Genomic DNA, 19041 nt, shown 5'->3' on the forward strand with positions numbered 1-19041 from the left:
ATCTATACATCTGTCTTCAGAAGTTCTGTGTCTCTTTCCTTACTGGCACAGATTTTAACAGGACAAATTCCAATTACTAGAGAGACATAGCACCTTTCACAGAGAGAGAATTTGGTTTGCTGTAGAAAGTCATTTATCATTAGAAAACAACACGCTCTAAAAAGTCACTCCAGTACAGCTACTTTCCTATACCATACAGCACTTCTCAAGCAGCTGATAAGAGTCCCTCCAGCTGACGCTACACAGAACAGGCTCAGCCTTGCTAGTGGGGATGGAGTTGTCTCCAGAAATGCTACTTTTGAGTAAGATATAGAATCACAGAATGGTTTGGGTTGAAAAAGACTTCAAAACTCATGCCATTCCCTCCCCTGCCACGTACAGGAGCACTTTCCATTAATCCCAGGTTGCTCCAAGCCCCATCCAACCTGGCCCTGGACACTGATAGGAATGGGACAGCCACAGCTTCTCTGCGTAACCTGTGCCAGGGCCTGGAATAGATAGTGATCTAGCACAATGTGCTGCAAATCTGATGATTTCATAAACTTGGAATTTTATCTGAAAAAACCTAACATGGGGGCTCAACTGAGACAGAGTAACCCAGACTGCCTGCTACCTCTTTCCTTAGAGGCTTCCGTGGCAGTCTTGCTCTACCAAGCTCAGGAGAAGACAAAAGAAACTATTACAGGAAACAGAAGAAACTCCTGCCAATGGAATGTCTGCCTTTGGCTGCAGCATGTGGACAAGGCAAAGGTACTTGAAGTGTTTGCTTTATCCAGGCTGACTTTGAAGGCAGTAATCGCAACCATTCATTTATACTTAAAATTGAAGCAAAATCACCTTCATTAGAACTAGAATGATTATACCATGCATGTGTTTTACATTCTTAAACTACAAAGAAATTGACACATTTCTGCCTGTTTGGACAGGACACAAGAGGAGGTGAATTAAAGTATTATACAACTTCTAAACCCAAAAGGAAAGTCTGGCTTTCACTAACTAGCATTTCTGAAAAATGAGTTGGGATGCATCTGACAAGAAAGATTTAAGTGAGCTTTCACACTGCAAAGCAGTCAGCAGGCAAAGGTAACACACCCTGGAACAGAGATAGGAAATGTTTAGGGAAGCAAAAGATCTATGCCTGTCCCACCGCAGGAGAGCGAGTCCTGAGCTCTGCCCTGGGGCCAGCCCTACAGGCTGGCTTTAAGGGGATGCAGGGCAGAGCCAGTGGGGGACTGACCAGAGGTGGGCAAGGCAAGATCTCCAAGGGCACGAGGGGCACCAGCGGCTCAGCAGCAGCTTTCACCTCCTGGCCGGTGTCCGGGATGCTATAGGCTGGTTCTCTCCCATCCAACGCTGGGGCAGGAACTTGCTCTTCAGGAAAAGGGGATAAGGTAAATTCACTATCACCCTGTTCGGGTGGCACAGAGGTGTCCGGCGTCCCTGCTGATGCTGAAGAAGTTGGAACATATTCCTGGTACAGCAAATTGCGAAGCTTCTCATCAAGGCTTTTAATCGTGTTGTCCACGAAGTCCACCCTGGGGGGGCCCTCACCGTCGGACTCGGCGGTGCCAGGGGGGTTCTGCTGCTGGAGCAGGCTGACCCCTGCCCCAGCCATCCCCGTGCTACCCTGTGCCATCGGCAGCTGCTGGGACGTGGCCAGCGGCACCTGCGTGGGGCTCTGGAGCTGGGACCCCACCAAGCCCAGGGTGTCAGGGCCGGCGGCCGCAGGGAAGGGCTGGATGCCGAAGAGTCCCGCACCGGGCTGGCCGCCCTCCAGCAGGTGCGGCCCCTGCGGCGCCGGCTGCCGCTCCAGCACTGCGGCGTCTGGAAGCATGGGCAGCGGCCCCAGAGCTGCCGGCACAGCCGCGGGCGGCCCCACGCTGCAACAGGCAATCTCCACATCGGGCACACATGCCGGCTCGTCCGCCTGCGGCTGGAGGTGCGGGGCCAGGGTCTCGGGGGGCTCCTCCAGCCCCACGGCTCGGGTTATGGGGCCAGGCTGGGAGTACTCTGGCTGAGCCCTGCTGGCCATTGCAGGCTCTGCGATGCTCGGGCCAGATGCCAGCAGGGCTGGAGCTGGGAACTCTGGCTGGCTTGCTATGCTGGCAGGAACTGCTGCAACAGGAGCTGGTGGCAAGGACGGGGTGGCTCCAAGGGGGCTGTCACTGACCCCTGTGTGCAGGGGAAGCTGCTGGTCAGCCCCGAGCCCAGGTGCCTCTGTCACTGCAGAGCTCACCGGCTGGTCATCTGACTGCTCCGGGTCTAAAGAGAACACAAGCAAAAGGTCAACCTTTAAAGGAAAGGAAATCACTGCCAAGCCCTCCGGTCAGCTGCAGAGACAACCCACTAGCAATTCCCACCAGCAAATAGCTGTTACATACACCAAACGAGAATTTTCAGATTATGCAAAAAATATTTCACTGAAAAGACACTATAGTGATGAAAATTTCAGCTACCCCGTAACATAAGGTATAGCTAAAATACTGACACTTTACTGAAACTCAGATAAAGATTCCCAATTTGGTTCAACACCAGGATCATATGTAAATGCGCATGCACATGTAAAAGCACAGCTTAACAAAATTAATCATTTTCTTCCTCTGACTAAATCAAGTGAAACCATCACAGCCGAGTGAGGTGAGGACAGAAGAAAGACAACACAGCAGCTCTGGAGATGACATTTTCTATAAAGTTTAGAGATACCTGGCCCTTCTGTCTGCTGGGCACTGGGAGGCACTGGGGGAGAAAACTCAGGGGTATCTGTAGTAGGGTTTTCCACCACTGGACATATAATAAACCACCTTTTTCCAGTATGCAAAACTAGGGATGAAAAGAAAATAACAAGTAAACACATGAATCTCCATTGTCTCCAGATCATGACTTTGTTTTAATTTCACAGGATGGTTTGGGTTGGAAGAGACCTTAAAGGCCATCTAGTTCCAACTCCTTGTTATGAGCAGGGACACCTTCCACTAGAAATTCAAAGGCACTCTTACCATTTTGCTGATACACAGGTGTCTTCATTTGAGACTGACGCTTCTCCTGTTAAAGAAAGAACAGAAGAAATAGATGGATCAGTGCAAGAGGACCAGCATCCCACTCATATTGTAAGGTTTAACACAGCAAAAGCATTATTTTTCTAGTTAAGAAACCTTTCTATTTTTTTTTTTAACACAAGATGCAAAAGTAATTTAAGTGTCTGGCTGTTAAGAAAAAGGAACCAAACTAGCAATCTGTATTTAGTCTTTCTTACCTCGCTTATTTCTAGCCTATCTGCATCTTGTTGGGGACTTGCTCCCTGGTCAGAACTTCGCTCTCCTTCTGTATCCTCACTGAGCATATCTTCTGCTTTATCAATGATATCCTTCATTTGCTCAATAAAAGTCTCTTTTTCACTTTGCAAGATGAATTCATTCTCCACCTAGAAGGCCACATCAAAATAAAGGGGAAAAGAGTAATTTTTTTATTAATGCCTCATTCCACAGCTGCCAGGCAGCTCAGGCAATAAGCACACACAAGGAGCTGCCTGAAGCAACTGGGAACACTGAGAGCCTGTGGGCAGCCACATCTCACCATGTAAGTAGCAATTTCCTCTGGCGCATCACCATCCAAGTCAAATTTGAACGTCACCATTTTATGGTTATGGGTTTCAAGCTGGCACTCCACCATCTTATCCCCTGTGTTACACACCTGCATGCAGAGATCAACAACCCTTATTCCTGGCAAAGCCAAAGGAACCCTAGAGTTACCCTCCACTAGGTTGTACTTGCATTTAATATGGTCAGTTTGGGTCTGTTGGACTTCTCCTGGCGCGAACGAGCACGCGTGGATTTCTTATGCTTCTTTGATGACTTTCCTTCTTGCTTTCCACTTCCTGTTGCTCCTTCCAAGCTGTCACTCATCTCTTTACCAGAAGCAACATCTGTACTCATGTAGCTTCACAAGGGAAAGAAAGAACAGCCCCAAAATAAAGGCAGAGTCACACACAATGGAGTCATGCATCACATCTAAGCTATAAGAGAGGTTGCAAAAAAGGGCACAATTGCAATTTTTTTGGCCCAAACTGAGTCAACTGGAAGATACTCAGTGAGTGAAAGGCACTACTCTACACCAGGCACATACTCTGGCTGCAACACCTACCAGGAAATGATCTATTAATGTTTCTGGTAGTAACACAGCAAAAGTCCCATCACTCTGAATATATCCCTACATCCCCTAATCCCTTCACTTAAGGGGCCCTGACAGTCCCTCTCTGAACTGCACCAGTTCCTACTTTTCTAAGGTGAACTTTTTGCACCTCCTGTCTTTCTGCCCTTCCAGCAGAAGGGCAAACAGGTTAGGTTTGCTGTAGAGGGAGGAAAAGAGAAGTTCCATACAGCTGTACATACACCAAGGCTAGGATGCTGCATCCAAACTAAGGAATTAAAAGAGCTGCAGGTGCCAGAATGGGCACACTAAACACAGACCACTGTCAGCTTCTCCCTAGACATGCTCCCAGTCCTCCTCCTTCTGATCATGTCAGAAAAAACAGCCTCCAAAATGCAAGCATTTCTTACGCCAAAGAGGTGATAATACCTTTCACAACTCTGGGACAGAGCCTGGAGTTTGTCCTGTATTGCCTGCTCCTAAAAAGCAAGAAAAAGTTATTTAAGCAAACACATATTAGCAGATGAAAAACACCTTTAGAAAAGGGTTGGCACCAGTAACTCTAAAACCATTCTGTTTAACCAGTTCTTGGAACCTGGAAATAAAATAAATGTCTTATTTTACCCTTTCAACATCACTTCTGTCCAAGGCACCAACCACTTTTTCAGAGACACTAACCTGCTAGTTCCCTTCCTCTGCCCACAGCAGATGAGATGGTGAAAGGAATAAAGCAGTTCTCACCACCGTGGCAAAATCGGATTGAGGGACAATTCCACATCAGCACCCACTGTCTTTTATTTTTGAATGTATCTGCTAATTTGGTTCATTGTTTTATATAGTTTTCTGAAATATACTCAGTATTTTCATTGTGTTTGGCTTAGTGGGAAAATTTCTGAGGAACTTATAAACAAAAGATGAAAATTCATCATTTAAGAACACCACCCTTGCATAATGTCCTCTTGTCCTCTACATGAATTTCCCCTAAAAGCTTCCCTCTTCACTGGCTGCAGCTTTGGGACAGACATCATAGCATGATTTTCACATCGGGTAGACTCATTCTCACAGAATTTGTGACAATGCTGCAGGCCCTGCTGTAACAAACTTACCATGTATGCACAAAGACACACACATCCATACATGTATATAGCTGTGTATATACACTCGCAACAGATACACCCATAAATATATATAATATTATATATCTATTTATATAATATATATTATATTATATATATAATATATATTATAAAAATATATATTATTATATATATAATAAATATATATAAAATATATATATATAAATATATATAAAAATAAATATATTATATATATTTATAAAAACACATCTATAAAAGCCTTCTATAGACACACACCTTGAAACAAGCCCCTCGACTGCCATTGCTACACTGAGCACTCAAGCAGTGATGAGCTGGGGTTAAAAGCTCAGAGGGAAACTGGTCAGCACCACTGGTTCTCTGCTGCTAACCAGTGAGCCCCAGTGGTTCTGTGTCACTTAACCAGTCAGCCCCACTGGTTCTCTGCAGCTAACCAGCCAGGCCCACTCCTTGGCTGTAAGCACCATACATAAGCCATGCCAGTTATTAAATGCAGTTTCAATAAAACTGCAACATCAATGAACAGTGAGAACACAGACATAATGTACCAACATTCTGGTAAAGCACTTAACCAAGTGCCTTACAAAACCTCTTTTGTCTGGCTGGTTCAGGTTTGGATGCAAGTGCTGCCATGTGCCTGAACACAACAGAAGAGATAAAAATGTCATGGCAGAGTAGCAACAAAATGTAGTGTTTTGATTATATAGACAGGTATGAAACTTTTCTTACAGTCTGGGAAACTTTAGCAATCAATGCCAGAAAACCAGCATGGAGAGGATGTGGATTGGTACTTGCTTAATTTCTTAAAGTGAATGAGAGAAAGGGGTTAACTTAGAGATGGACATGAGAATGAAATTAGCAAACCAGTGGTTAAATGTTCTGAGGGATACGAGATGTGAAGGACAGACATGTGCCTCAGTGGCCATCAGTTTCTTAGGAGAACTTGTATCCCCCATATCACAGTGCACAGCAATGAGATTTGTTCATATTTCCAGAATCTCTAATGGAATGGACCCTGCACTGAAGGCACCAGCACTGACCCTGCCATGAGCTATGCATTCAGAAAAAAGACAGCTGGAGAAGGAATACCTTGAGTGATGGATATGCCTGACTCAGCCTAGCTTTTCTGGGGAGTCTGCAGGTGAAGCACTGCAGACAGGCTCTACCATTCCTGCTACACTTAACCAACAGGATACAGACATTCACCAGGAAACACCCTACATCACAGCAGGCACGCTGATGCAGTAAGAATTAAACTGCCATTGAAGGACAGGAAAAATGGGGAACTAGAATCCATTTTTAGTGTTAGCACAGCCCTTCTGGAGCATCTTCTGGAGACAGCATTAAGTTGTATCTCCAATGGAATTTCAGGCTGCACTGGGGTCAAGGCATGTGACAAGCCGTGGAAACGTGGGAAAACCATGAGATTAATTTTGAAAAGATGAAATACATACTTTGGGAGGAAGCATAACTCAGAACAGAGACTCAAGAGGAACCACTCTGAATGAAGAATCACAGAGGGACATTTCCATCCAGGAGTGGAGAAAAAAATCAGACTTATTTCCTGAAATCAGGTAGAAATGCCAAAGCTTTTGTTTTGTTTTGTTAACAGGTAGCTGAAGAGAAGGAAATGTTCTGTCAAGACTGAAGATTAAACGATTATGGGAGTGGAAAGAAAAGTCAAAATAGCAGACGAGGAGCTGACAATTCTATACAGAAAACAATAAAAAGCATCCTGCTTCTGTGACCACAGAGAATTGGGAATGCCTATGAGTATCTAGGCATCCCAGGGCTACAGCAGACATCAGGCAATACATGAGGATACAATGCTAAATGAAATGGGAATAAGGCTCAAACTGAAGAGTATGAAGGGCTTCCACAATACAAAGACTCAGATTGTGGAGTAGTTTCTTAAGGCAAATGATGGTTGGTTGAACAAGTGCTTGAGACATTTAAAACAAGACTGGACAAAACATGGGTGAAACTCTACAGAACAATTTCTAACTCACCCACAGTGAGAATTTCTTGATTTCTATCTCCGTGATTGTGCTCAGCTACGGACAAGGAGGTGCTTAGTCCTGCTGCCTCATGAATTCAGTGAGACATTTCCTGAGCTACAACATGAAGGTTCATTTGGAATAGCCAATTATTTGCTGACCCAGAGCTTCTAGCATCAAGGAGCAGCAGCTCGACACACTGAGGGGATAACCTCTCTTGTGCAACAAGCCCACAGTTTCACACAGGAGTAACGAAGAAGATTAAGGTTGAGGCTGATGAGTTACTTCAGAGGAAAGGCTCTACCTCTTGAGATGTCTCTGTGCCTGCCGTGACAGCCAAGCAGGGAGCTGGGAGCTGCTGGCCCAGTGGCTGGGAAAGATCAGGCTGAAGCTGCAGCAGAGCAGAGGGCTGGAGAGGCAGGCCAGGCTCTATGGGGGCGGATGGGGCAGCTGTGGCAAGGCTGCCATGGACCTGGGGAACGCCTTCAGGAGCGACGCAGGGTGGCACCAGCTCTGGCTGCAGCTGCAACGGCGGTGACATGACCATGGAGGGTTGCACTTGCAGCACGGGCACCTGGGCTCCAGCTTCCAGAGCAAACTGAGTGTGTCCAGGCACAGGCTGCAACACAACGAGAGCTGTTAGCACACATCTCTGCGCCAAGGCTCAACACATACGTGACAAGGAAGCAAAGTCACTGGTGTTCATGAAGAAAGGACTCCAACTTTGCAGTTTGAGTCGATTGGGTTTGGGTGTTCTCAGTAGCAACTACAGAGATAAACCTCCTATGAAATAACCAAATAAACGCTAAGGAGTCTTTCTGTACCATTAGGACAATGTGCATTGCTCAGGTACTAGTTTATTAGTAGGGACAAAGCCAGATTTTGCTAAGAAAGGAAAAATTGCATAACTCCAGAATGGTTTGTGATAGATGGAACCTCAAAGCTCATCTCATTCCATCCCCTGCCATGGGCAGTGACACCTTCCACTATCCCAGGGAGCTCCAAGCCCTGTCCAACCTGGCCATGGACACTTCCAGGGAACCAGGGGCAGCCACAGCTGCTCTAGGCAACCTGTGTCACGGTCTCCCCGCTCTCACAGCCAAGAATTTTTTCCCCATATCCCATCCATCCCTGCCCTCTGGCAGTGGGAAGCCATTCCCTGTGTCCTGTCCCTCCATCCCTTGGTTCCCAGTCCCTCTCCAGCTCTCCTGGAGCCCCTTTAGGCCCTGCAAGGGGCTCTGAGCTCTCCCTGGATCCTTCTCCTCTCCAGGTGAGCTCTCCCAGGCTGGCTCCAGAGCAGAGGGGCTCCAGCTCTCAGAGCATCTCCATGGCCTCCTCTGGACTTCCTTTTAAGATCTTAGGTGATGAATTCATTCTCCTGAATACTTTGCTCTGCTTTCAACAACCCCACACTCTCCATGCAGAGAAAAACACATTCTACCCATAACCTAACAGCATATTTTAAGAAATCTGCCAGATAAGTAGAACCAGGAGCTGGAACAAATGACACAATAAACCCTTTCACTGAATATACACCTCTGGCAGGCACATATCTGCATTTATTGTATTATTTACAATAATACAGCAGTGTCCTACTTCAGTTTAGTGCAGCTTACACACTGAAGTCCCAACTTAACTTTTGATGTGCCAAGCCCCAAGGCCCCAATCCTATCAACACTTCCATGTGGACAGAGGGAGTTTCGCTTATCTCAGTGGATTTCTCCAGTGCATTAAAATAACTCGAGTGTGTAAGCACTTGGTGGGAACCAGACCCAGGTGACAGCATGGCAGCTACCTTAGAGACTGGGTTGTTATTCTGCATATCAGTCCTTTTAGGTTGTACATTTAAAATCAGAACATTCTCCTTTTAGGTACATCATGTATTTTTCCAGGGGGACTGAGCTTGTGGAAAGAGGAAGAGGGAAAGAAAGATGCATATGGAAGAAAAAAAGACTTTTAATATTAGGTAAAAGTGTGCACAATTTTTAATTTTTTCAAAGTATCATCAGATAGAGACTTAAGGCTACTGGAAAATACACTAAAAAAAAATAAGACTCAGATGAGAACTAGGCCACATGATTTCATTGCTGCATGCTCTCAGCAGGCTCTGGGTATGAGCCAAAGCTATTATTCCAGGTTTTAATGTAGATAAAAGTAAAGACAGGATGTGCCTCACAACACCTCAGAGTTACATGGCTGCCCAAGGGGGAGTTGTTAGACTGACAAGTGTAGTGTAATGCCACAGAAGGGTGGTTCAATTTTAATTCTTGTATAACTAAAATAATTCACAAAATATTTCAATGTCAAATCACAGAATCACAGAATATTCTGACTTGCAAGGCACCCACAAGGATCATCAAGTGCAGCTCTTAAGTGAATGCCCATACAGATGTACCCAGGCAAAACAAAACTCAGAGGTACTAAACATCAATTGCGGCATGGCATTATATACAGAAATACCTCTCCATTAGAAGTCTTCAAATCAAAACAATGTTTTTTAAAATATTCCTCTGCACATTGTAATAGCTGGTTTTTATCCTAAATTCTTCCATATGCAATTCTTCTACACATATTTGATAGCTAATGACTGTGCCAGGATGGTTTGGGAACATCAGCTCTCCAGTTCTGGTATTTGCCATGCTCACTGCGTCCTATGTGCTTGATTCCATTCCCTCTAAAGGCACAGGGAACACTGAGTAACATTCCCAAGCTGGATGCTGCTGACATTCTCAACTACACTAATCCTGTACGAAATATATGGCTGAAGAGAGAAATTGAAAAAACTACGTACTGCTCTGAAGATGCCATGACAGGTTGGGATGGGATGTTACAAATTTTTATTAGTGTGTTATGGTGAAGGGATGTGGCAGAATACAGATTTTCGAAATGCTTTATTAACAGGTTGAGTGCCCTCTCCTGCTCTGGTCAGACTGTGTTTCACATTGACATATCACAGATGTGGCGAGAGAAGTATTTACAGACTCTCAGTCCTGAGGCAGTTTCTGTGTAAATACTGCTTGAGCTCGTTTATGCTTCTTATGTTTTTTTTTCAAGGGGGAAAGGGTCTGCAGCTAGAATCCATCCCTGCCCTGCAAGTCTGACAGTGCTCTTCCACAGAGCACTCTCTTTCCAGAGTCCTTACCAGAGGGCCACTTCCCTTTGATGTTTTAAATATGTTCTGCACCAAAACAACTCCACTGCTCCCACCAGCTCCGCTGTATTTGCTGTGTGTACCCAGCAGCCCCTGCATCCCACATGGACCAGCTACAGGCACTGCCAAGGCTCGGTACGCCCTCCTGACCTGGGAGAACCACAGCTCACACTTGCCAAGATCTGAGAGCAAGAAGGAAGAAAAAATTCAGAAAGTGTTCTGCTCATTTACTGTCCCAAACCAGTTGTATTATGCCCTATATCCTTGATAACCCTGTTCCTGGCTGAGGATATCACCTGCTACCCCACAGCTCACAGCTTCAGCCACCACCTCCAGAACTGAGGGCAAGAAGTGAACAAAACATCTCAAGAACAAGGATTAATGTTGGCAAGGGAGAGAGCCCCAGGAAGGGCCGTGCCCTGGAGCATGCTGCAGCGCACGGCCCTGCGCCTGGCAGACTTACCTGGTGAGCCGGCTCAGGAGGGTGGATCATGCTGGGCTGCAGGGCTGGAGGAGGTGGCTGTGGCTGGGACACGGGCTGGGAGCTCGGCGCGTGGTGTGGCGAGGGCGTGTCGCTGGGCAGCAGCGGCTGGAAGGCGGGCTGGAACACGGGCTGTGGCGGTAGTGGTGGCACCCCCGGTGGCGCCACCGCCAGCAGCGGGATGGTGGCTGCCGGCATGTTTGGCACGATGGGCTGGCAGGGCAGGACCAGAGAAGCCACGGTGGTGTGAGGCAGGTTGACAGCCTGCATGGGCAGGGCAGGAGAGTTAGGCGCCATGGGCAGCGTGGGGTTCATGGGCAGGCTGGGCAGGATCAAGGCTGGAGCAAAGTACTGGGAGGGAGCAGGAATGGGGGGCACGTTTGCAGCAGGGATGTCAGACAGATTTGGAGGAAGGCTGTCAAGTCCTGCCAGAGGAGTAATTGCAGGAATGACAGGAAACTGAGGAATCTGAAAAAAATATAATATTGCATAAATTGCCAGTACTTTCACTGATGGTATAAAGCAGTTAATTTGCTACACAAGTCCCTAAAAACCACCTGTGCCAGGAGGATAATTATGTCTGTTTGTTAATCACACTTCCATTCATTCCCTGAGCTTCGCAAGCAGTAATAAAAACTGATTTATGCTTAAGTCATTATTAAAAGCAAAAAAACAACATTTGAGGGGGACTCTTTTATACCTTAGAAGCTTAGGACTACTTCTAACACCAGCTTGAAGCCTTCAAGCAACATCCTAATTAAAAGCTGCTGTCATTTTAACAGAAATTAAAAGGAATTGGGCCAGACCTAACGCAAAACTCTTTCATGCGAAATTAAGTGGCACAATTTAAACCCTTGTTTTCGAACAAGCTTCAACTCAGGCAGCACAGAAGAGCCCAGAAAAAGAGTTTTTACAAGCAAAACCTCCCAGTGATGGAGCAGACATTGGCATCATGGCAGCAGTTTGCTCCTGCCCTTTGGCACAAGCTGCTTCACATTATGGTGCCTGTCACTACCAAACACAGTGACAGCACCATCCACCTTCCCAGGACAAGGGAAGGGTTTGTCCCTGCTCCAGAGAACAGACCCAGAGCAGCACGACACCGACATGGCTGGCAGGTGTTGGGGGAAGTGGCAAAGTCAGGAGATCAGAAAATAGCAATAAAAACAGGCAACTGCTCATGCCCTCAAGCCTGGGATGAGGAAGAGATTGTGCCAGAGGGGACAGCGCAAAAGACCAAGCCAAACCAGCCCTAAAAAAATTATTGCCATTTTGGAACCGCCATTAACTGGATGGCACAGAGTTGGACACAAAGGAGATTTCTGATTCACCAAACAAATAACAAAAATATCAAGGAATTAGGAAAGAGCAATAATATTCTTATTGCCTAATTAAACTGGCATGCAGTGAAAATAGCCACACAAAACCTGCAAATCATGTTAATTATTAGCTGTAAATTTCTCCTCAAATGGCTGTGCTCACAGACTTTCCTTACCTGGGAAGGGGCCGCGGGCGGGAGCTGTGGCACAGTGGAGATCTGCAGGGGCTTCAGAGGGGTGCTGCTAGCAGGCACCTGTGAGCCCTGCGCCGGGAAGGGCGGCAGCAGGTGGGGGGCTGGCGGCAGTGGGCACACAGGCTGGCTGCTGAGCACCTGCTGCAGGGAGGTTGCCTGCGAGATGGGCTGCTGCTGCAGGGACAAGAAGGAAAACATTACTGCTTGTGTACTGCAAAAGAACCAGATGGCCAGCCAAGCTCCCCATTTCTCCCTAACTCACTGTCAGGACAGACCTGGTGCTTGGAGTACAGAATCACAGGCTCATTAAGATTGGAAAACACCTATAAGATCACTGAGTCCAACCACTAACAAAGCACTGAAAGGTCCACCATTAAAACATGTCCTCATGTGCCACATCAAGATGTTTTTTGAACACTTAATGGGACAGTGATTCCCCCACTCCTCATGGTAGCCTATTTCAATGCTTAACCACTATTTCAGTGATGAAAATTTTGCTGCTATCTGACCTAAACCTTTCTCAGCACATTCTCTCTCATCCTGTCCCTGTTGCCTGGGAGCAAAGCCCAACCCTTCCCTGGCTGCCCCCTCCTGTGTGGGAGTTGTGCAGTCAGAAGGTCCTCCCTGAGCCCCCTTTTCTCCAGGCATGGAGCCCTTTTCCCAGCTCCATTCCCTGCCTTGGTCATGCTCCAGCCCCTCAGGATGTGCTCCAGCAGGGACAGCTCCCAAGAGAGACAAGCACTCTTAATTCAAACACTGCACAGGAGCCCACGCTTAAAACATATTTAAATGCAAGATACAGTACCTAAAATGACAAGTGCTAACTGTCTTGGAGTGGCTCAGACTCTTTAAATCCCAGAGATTGTTCCAGTTGGTCCTGTGAAATCCCCAATCACTAACTTCCAAGATACAGTTGATACCCAGCTCATCCTGGCAAACAGAAGTTGCTACATAACGGAGCAGGCACGGAAAATACAACACATTACCTGAGACACAATCAATAACAATAATTGCAGTAAAAGCTAGGTTCCAGATTTTTCTGATGTACTGTAGTGAAAATGTGGTAGCCAAAAAAAGCAGCTTTACTTTTCCAGAGAAAATAGTGCTCCCCTGGCCTGCCGGGCTTTAGACAGCAGAACAGAGAAAAAGTTGCATTAAAGCTGGAAATCATCAGTAACAAACCCCCACATTTTATGTGCTATTGGCATCTTCTTCTTCAGTTCCTCTAATTAGTTCTGAAGTACCCTTCTGGTTCAAAAGGATGACCCTGAGGCATCAGGGTGACTTACTTGGGACCACAGCATGTGGCTTCACCAGGCCCTGCAGTACCCAGAACCTCTGTCCCCTCATGTTTTGGGAAAGATGTGGCGTCTCCCCATTTACAATCCCAAATGCACAGGAACGGCAGCGCGGGGGCTGGCATGGCTCTGGTGATAGGACAGAGCAAACCGGCTGAGGCACCTGAACACTGTCTGAGGGATGGAGGGGGCCCACCTGGAATGGGAGGGACCCCACTCACTCCATGGAGGAACTCCTGCAGGACCATGCCCCAGCTCCAGGGTGGAAGAGCCACATGCCCACAGCGCTGGGCTGGAGTTCATAAAGCTGCCAGCTCCCAGAGCTAGCTCTGCTCTCGCACCCCAGCTGGGTTAATCTGCAGCTCAAACAGCTGCCCACGGTTCACCAAGGGCACAGAGGGCACTGGCACTTGTGGCTCAGCCACCTCCCACTCCAGGAGACATGGCATTAGAGCAGGAAAACTGTGCTCATTAGAGCAGGAAAACTGTGCTCATTAGAGCAGGAAAACTGTGCTGCTTCCTAAAACTTCCCTCTCAAATCCAGCTTGTGTCTTTAAAAATGCTTGTGAGTTGGGTAAGGCACAGGGAAGGGAAAATATCCAGGCAGATTAGGTAACTTTCCCTCATTATAACTTTAGCAGTACACATGCACAGACACCCAAATTGGAAAAACAAATAAAAATTAGGAGATAAAACATTGATTCCACATGTCTGATCCACCAGTGCATATTGATACAAGATCAAAACAATTCATTCTGTAGGTGATGAATTTCTCACCCTAGTTTCCGTTCTTCTGCTGTCCTACCCTACCCTCCATAGCATGGACATTCACTGGTCACTGCTGTCTCTGTGGAACATAGGTGCTCTGGGACATTTTACAGAGAAACTTGAGATACCTTCCACTGTCCCTGTGTGCTCCAAGCCCTGTCCAACCTGGCCTTGGACATTTCCAGGAATCCAGGGGCAGCCACAGCTTCTCTGGGCGCCCTGTGTGAGGCAGAGCAGCCATAGGGAAGGGCTGAGATGGACACGGCTCCATGGCAGAGCCCAGCTCTCACCTGCTGGCCGGCCAGCACGGGTGGCGGCGGCGGCTGCCCCAGCGGGAGCGAGGCCACGGTGCTGGGGACCACAGGGAATGGCATCGCGGGCTCCTGGTAGTGCTGGGGCACCACGGCAGGCGTGGCTGGCACCGTGGGCAGGACAGGCTGCAGAGAGACAGCAGCATGAGGGACGGACACTTCCATGGATAGAGCAACTACAGCTTCTCTGGGAAACCTCTTCCAGGGCCTCCCCACCCTCACAGGGAACAATTCCCTCTCAATATCCCATAAAACCCTTCCCTCTGGCAGTGGAAGCCATTCCCTGTGTCCTGTCCCTCCATCCATTGTCCCCAGTCCTTCTCCAGCTCTCCTGGAGGTGCTTTAGGCCCTGGAAGGGGCTCTGAGCTCTCCCTGGAGCCTTCTCTTCTCCAGGTGAGCACCCCCAGCTCTGCCAGCCTGGCTCCAGAGTAGAGGGGCTCCAGCCCTCAGAGCATCTTTGTTGCCTCCTCTGGACACACTCAACAGGTCCATGTCCTTCTTGTGCTTTGCTGCAAAGCCACTAATGCAGTTCAGTGCCAACACACTGATAAGGGACTGAGCAGATCATGATGCGCAGAGGTGAGTGAGGAATATATACAGACACCCCTGGAACCCATATCCTCTGGGAACAAGAGCATAAATGATAATATGAAATATGACCCAGGATACAGAACTATTTGAAAAAGCTTTGGACTTACTGCTGAGGGCTGCTGGTAGTGGCTGAGCTGGGGGAGGCTGTGGGGCACAGGCTGGCCCTCACTCAGGGGGGGGCTGTACACCCTCTGGATGGCAGGAGGGACAGTGTCTGGCAGGGACGAGTAGATGACGCTTTGCTGGCTGCTCTGTGAGTCTGAATAAACCGTGGAGCCCTGGCCACTGTCAAATGTGCTGTCAGCTGGAAGAACAGTCATTTTTATTAAAAGTTCAACAGCCCCCCATGTTCAAATGATGATTTTAGAGCAAGGTAACCATATAGTTTATGTAATTAACCTTTTTACTACTCTAGCCCTTTCTTTATATAAATAAATTATACAACACCAATGTTAGTCTCTACAAAAGGCACACAATGCTTCTCTTAAGCCAAAACCCATCCCCATGGATTTCTGCACACACTGATATTTCAGGCACATTACTATATCCTTTAATTGGCATATTGGGTTGACATTATGAATTGCAGATGCTTATATATTTTGTAGGATGAAAGGAGAGGAAACCCCGATTGTCATGTTCAGAGCAGATCATGGGTTCTTTTAGAGTTCCATGTTCCAGGGATGCACTGACTTTAACACTGCTTTTATTAGCAGCACTGAAAATTACAAAATTCTTTATGCTGTATGATTTTAGTTCAACAAGTCATGCTCTGCTTCACTGTAGCGCAATTAAAGTAAGACACAAACCCCTGTGCAGGTTCCAGTGGGTTTGGCACACTCAGCTCTGTGGGAGTTTCTCATTTGCCCAGCTAACCTGTGGAACTGCACAGCTACGGGCACTGGGCAAGCACTGAGTCCTTTGGGAACTGGAAATATTGGTACTACTGACTTAAAAAAATCTTTTCACAACTTTTAAAGTGTGCAAAAAAAAGTGCTCAGCTCTGTTTGAGCCTAAGTTACTGCTTTCTTCACTTGAGAAAGGAAGTGAGACAACCAGACTGCAGCTAGATGTATCCCAAGGACAAATAGCTTCTAATAGGGATTTAAAGTTCTAAACTGAAAGAAAACTGCAACACAGTTTCAAAAACTATCTTAAGTTACAGCTAAACTTAAATACTATTTTTTTCCCAACACCTTCCACTGTCTCTTTTTTCCATATTCTAAATAAAGTTTTACTTACTTGGCTTTTAAATAACAAATTATTTTTAATAGCACCAGAGATGACATTTCTCTTCAGTACTTCCCAAGCTATCCTCCCAACTGTTTTTTTTTTCCCAAAATTAAACTCCCCTCTCTATTTATTCAATTCATTTCTGAAGAGCCAACATAGGCCTACTCTCATGATGGGATTTCTGCTGCATTAACATTCTGTTTTATTACAAACAATTATTGAGGAACTCAAAGGAAAAAAAAGAGTCTAATGGTAGAGAGCTACAGTAAAAGCTGTGAGTCAGTCTCAGGTTTTTATAGAATGTACATTGCACACATTAAGATATTAATTTCCACTTTTACACTTAATCTCAAATTATATGAAAGAGGGCCACCCTAATTTATAGAGGTCCTATGCTAAGAAAATGTTCAAATAAACTGATAGCAAATTGCCAAATAATACCAAGTTCTGGTTAAAAGTTGAGGAGGAGTAGGAAATAAATTGTGGGGGTTATATTTAGTATAACATTTTGCCAACTCATGTCCAGCACAGCCATGGGAAGCACAAGTCACTTCATTACAGCACTAGAAACAAAGAGCCATAATTGCAGTGTTCCTCAAAGGAATTAGCATGAAATGAGTGCATGATCCCAAAAAATGAAATGAGCTCATTTTAGCTTCAGATAAAAAGCTCTGTGAATGTGGCAATGTTGTGAGTGTTATGCAAATGTAGCTATTTCTTATATCATGTAAAGGGATTTTTCCTGTACAGGTACACGTGGATATTTCAGTATTCAAAGCAGACCTCATTGTAGCCCTTTATAAAATACCTGAATTGAAGCAGCAGCTGCCTTGCTAAAGGTAATGCATCTTTTACTTAAATGTGCTTACGTACAAGCCCAGAACAGTAAAACAGAAACTCTGTGATAATTATTTAGTACCAAAATATATAGAGTTATATAGAGATATCTATATAATACTGTTTTCTTGAAACTTCATTGCTTTCAAACTTGTCATGCATCTGTTCCAGATGTTTGTGGGTTTTGAGCTACTGTGCAAAACCACCCACATCAGTTCATCTGAGCTCAGGTCACTGTGGGTTTCCCCCTCAGACATTCATCCCTGTGTGCCCACGAAGCCAACATGGGACTTACAGGCAACAGAGGTGACGCTGGTGGGCAGGTTCTGCTGGAAGGGGTGCTGGTCCACCTCTGGCTCCTCAGGCTCCGACAGGATGTGGTGGCCTGTGTGGGACAGGTAGGTGACCTGGACCTGCTGTGCCTGCGGCGCCTTCAGCTTGTCCAGGCACTCCGAGTCGCGGCGCTCCTCCAACTGCATCCTGGGCCAGATGCGCTCCCTCCTCCAGAGGATCAGCGCCACTCGGTCACGGATGGACTTGGCCACAATCTTGAGATCATTCTCGTGGAAAAACCCCGAGTCAATCTGCAGAGGAGCACACACTTAGCAAGGTCCTGAGCACGTGGCTGGGCATGCACACAAGCAGACACACAATACTGGAACTTCTTCCCAACAAAAAACATCCGATTGAAACAACACGAATTTATATAAATTTATTTCTGACAAGAACAGGAACTCAAGAGCTTAATGGAGTGGAGTTCTTTCTCAGTAAAACTTCTATTCCTAATGAATTAAAAAAAACCCAGGATGCAATGTCTAAGACCTGAATATATACTGGCTCTAATTATCCACCACTGAACATTCATTGAGGAGAGCAAGTTTAATGGCAGATGGGCTCAGATGGGTTTCCCTTTTTTTTTTTCTTTTTAACACTAAAATAATAGACATAACAGTAAAAAGCATCTCTGAACAATGTACCTGGAGTGAATCAAACTGCCCCTAAATCTGAATTTATTGTCTTAACCTGTCCAGCACACAGAGTTATACAAATTGCTCTGCTTAATAACACAGCAAATCATGAAGGACAAGATGTAAACAGAATTATGCTTCAAATTAACTTCTCTCAAATAGTGAAGTCAGTCAGTATTGATTGACTTTTATAAAGAAAAAGCAGACTGTTCCCATTTGATGGAAAAAGGGACAAGGCTTCTCAGAACTCAACTGTTCAACAGATAAAATGGAAATTCATCTTTGTGTTATTTGTTTGCATAATCTCCTGCAGCGTAGGGTACAGATTTTCATTTAATAATGACCTACCAGAGTTCTGTCTGCTCTCTCTACATTCTTAACATGCGTATTAGACAGATTTGAAAGCACTTACATCTAGAGGCTTTCCTGCTTTGCTCTTGTCCAAACGTAAGACATTTTCACAGCTTAGATTTTCACTGCTAAAATTAATGGGTGTAAAGCATCTTAAAACACAGCTTCAAGACTTCAACCCACTACAATGTTTCCAGTTCCCTTTGCCCATATCCTTTGGGCAGGTGGGATTGCCTGACTACCAAAAACTCATCCGCAATGATAAATAATTCCCTGTACTCAGA

The 19041-nt window shown here is 46.0% G+C and overlaps 1 protein-coding gene across 7 annotated transcripts in view; it reads right to left on the reverse strand.

Annotated features, from left to right (window-relative positions):
• Positions 1-19041, reverse strand: part of WNK2 (WNK lysine deficient protein kinase 2) — a 93407-nt gene that overhangs the window by 26223 nt on the left and 48143 nt on the right. For 6 of the 7 annotated variants that reach the window (XM_053954171.1, XM_053954174.1, XM_053954168.1 and 3 more), the window contains exons 7-19: positions 17734-18022; positions 15479-15675; positions 14760-14906; positions 12386-12577; positions 10873-11358; positions 7563-7877; positions 4576-4625; positions 3771-3936; positions 3574-3690; positions 3254-3421; positions 2997-3042; positions 2704-2820; positions 1238-2262 (exon numbers count right to left, since the gene is read on the reverse strand). In XM_053954171.1, coding sequence (XP_053810146.1) covers positions 1238-2262; positions 2704-2820; positions 2997-3042; positions 3254-3421; positions 3574-3690; positions 3771-3936; positions 4576-4625; positions 7563-7877; positions 10873-11358; positions 12386-12577; positions 14760-14906; positions 15479-15675; positions 17734-18022 — 3315 coding nt within the window. The remainder of the gene's footprint in view (positions 1-1237; positions 2263-2703; positions 2821-2996; positions 3043-3253; positions 3422-3573; positions 3691-3770; positions 3937-4575; positions 4626-7562; positions 7878-10872; positions 11359-12385; positions 12578-14759; positions 14907-15478; positions 15676-17733; positions 18023-19041) is intronic. The other variant, XM_053954169.1, reaches the window with a different exon arrangement.

This window comes from Vidua chalybeata, chromosome 12 (assembly GCF_026979565.1).
Source record: "Vidua chalybeata isolate OUT-0048 chromosome 12, bVidCha1 merged haplotype, whole genome shotgun sequence".
Classification (NCBI taxonomy): Eukaryota; Metazoa; Chordata; class Aves; order Passeriformes; family Viduidae; genus Vidua; species Vidua chalybeata.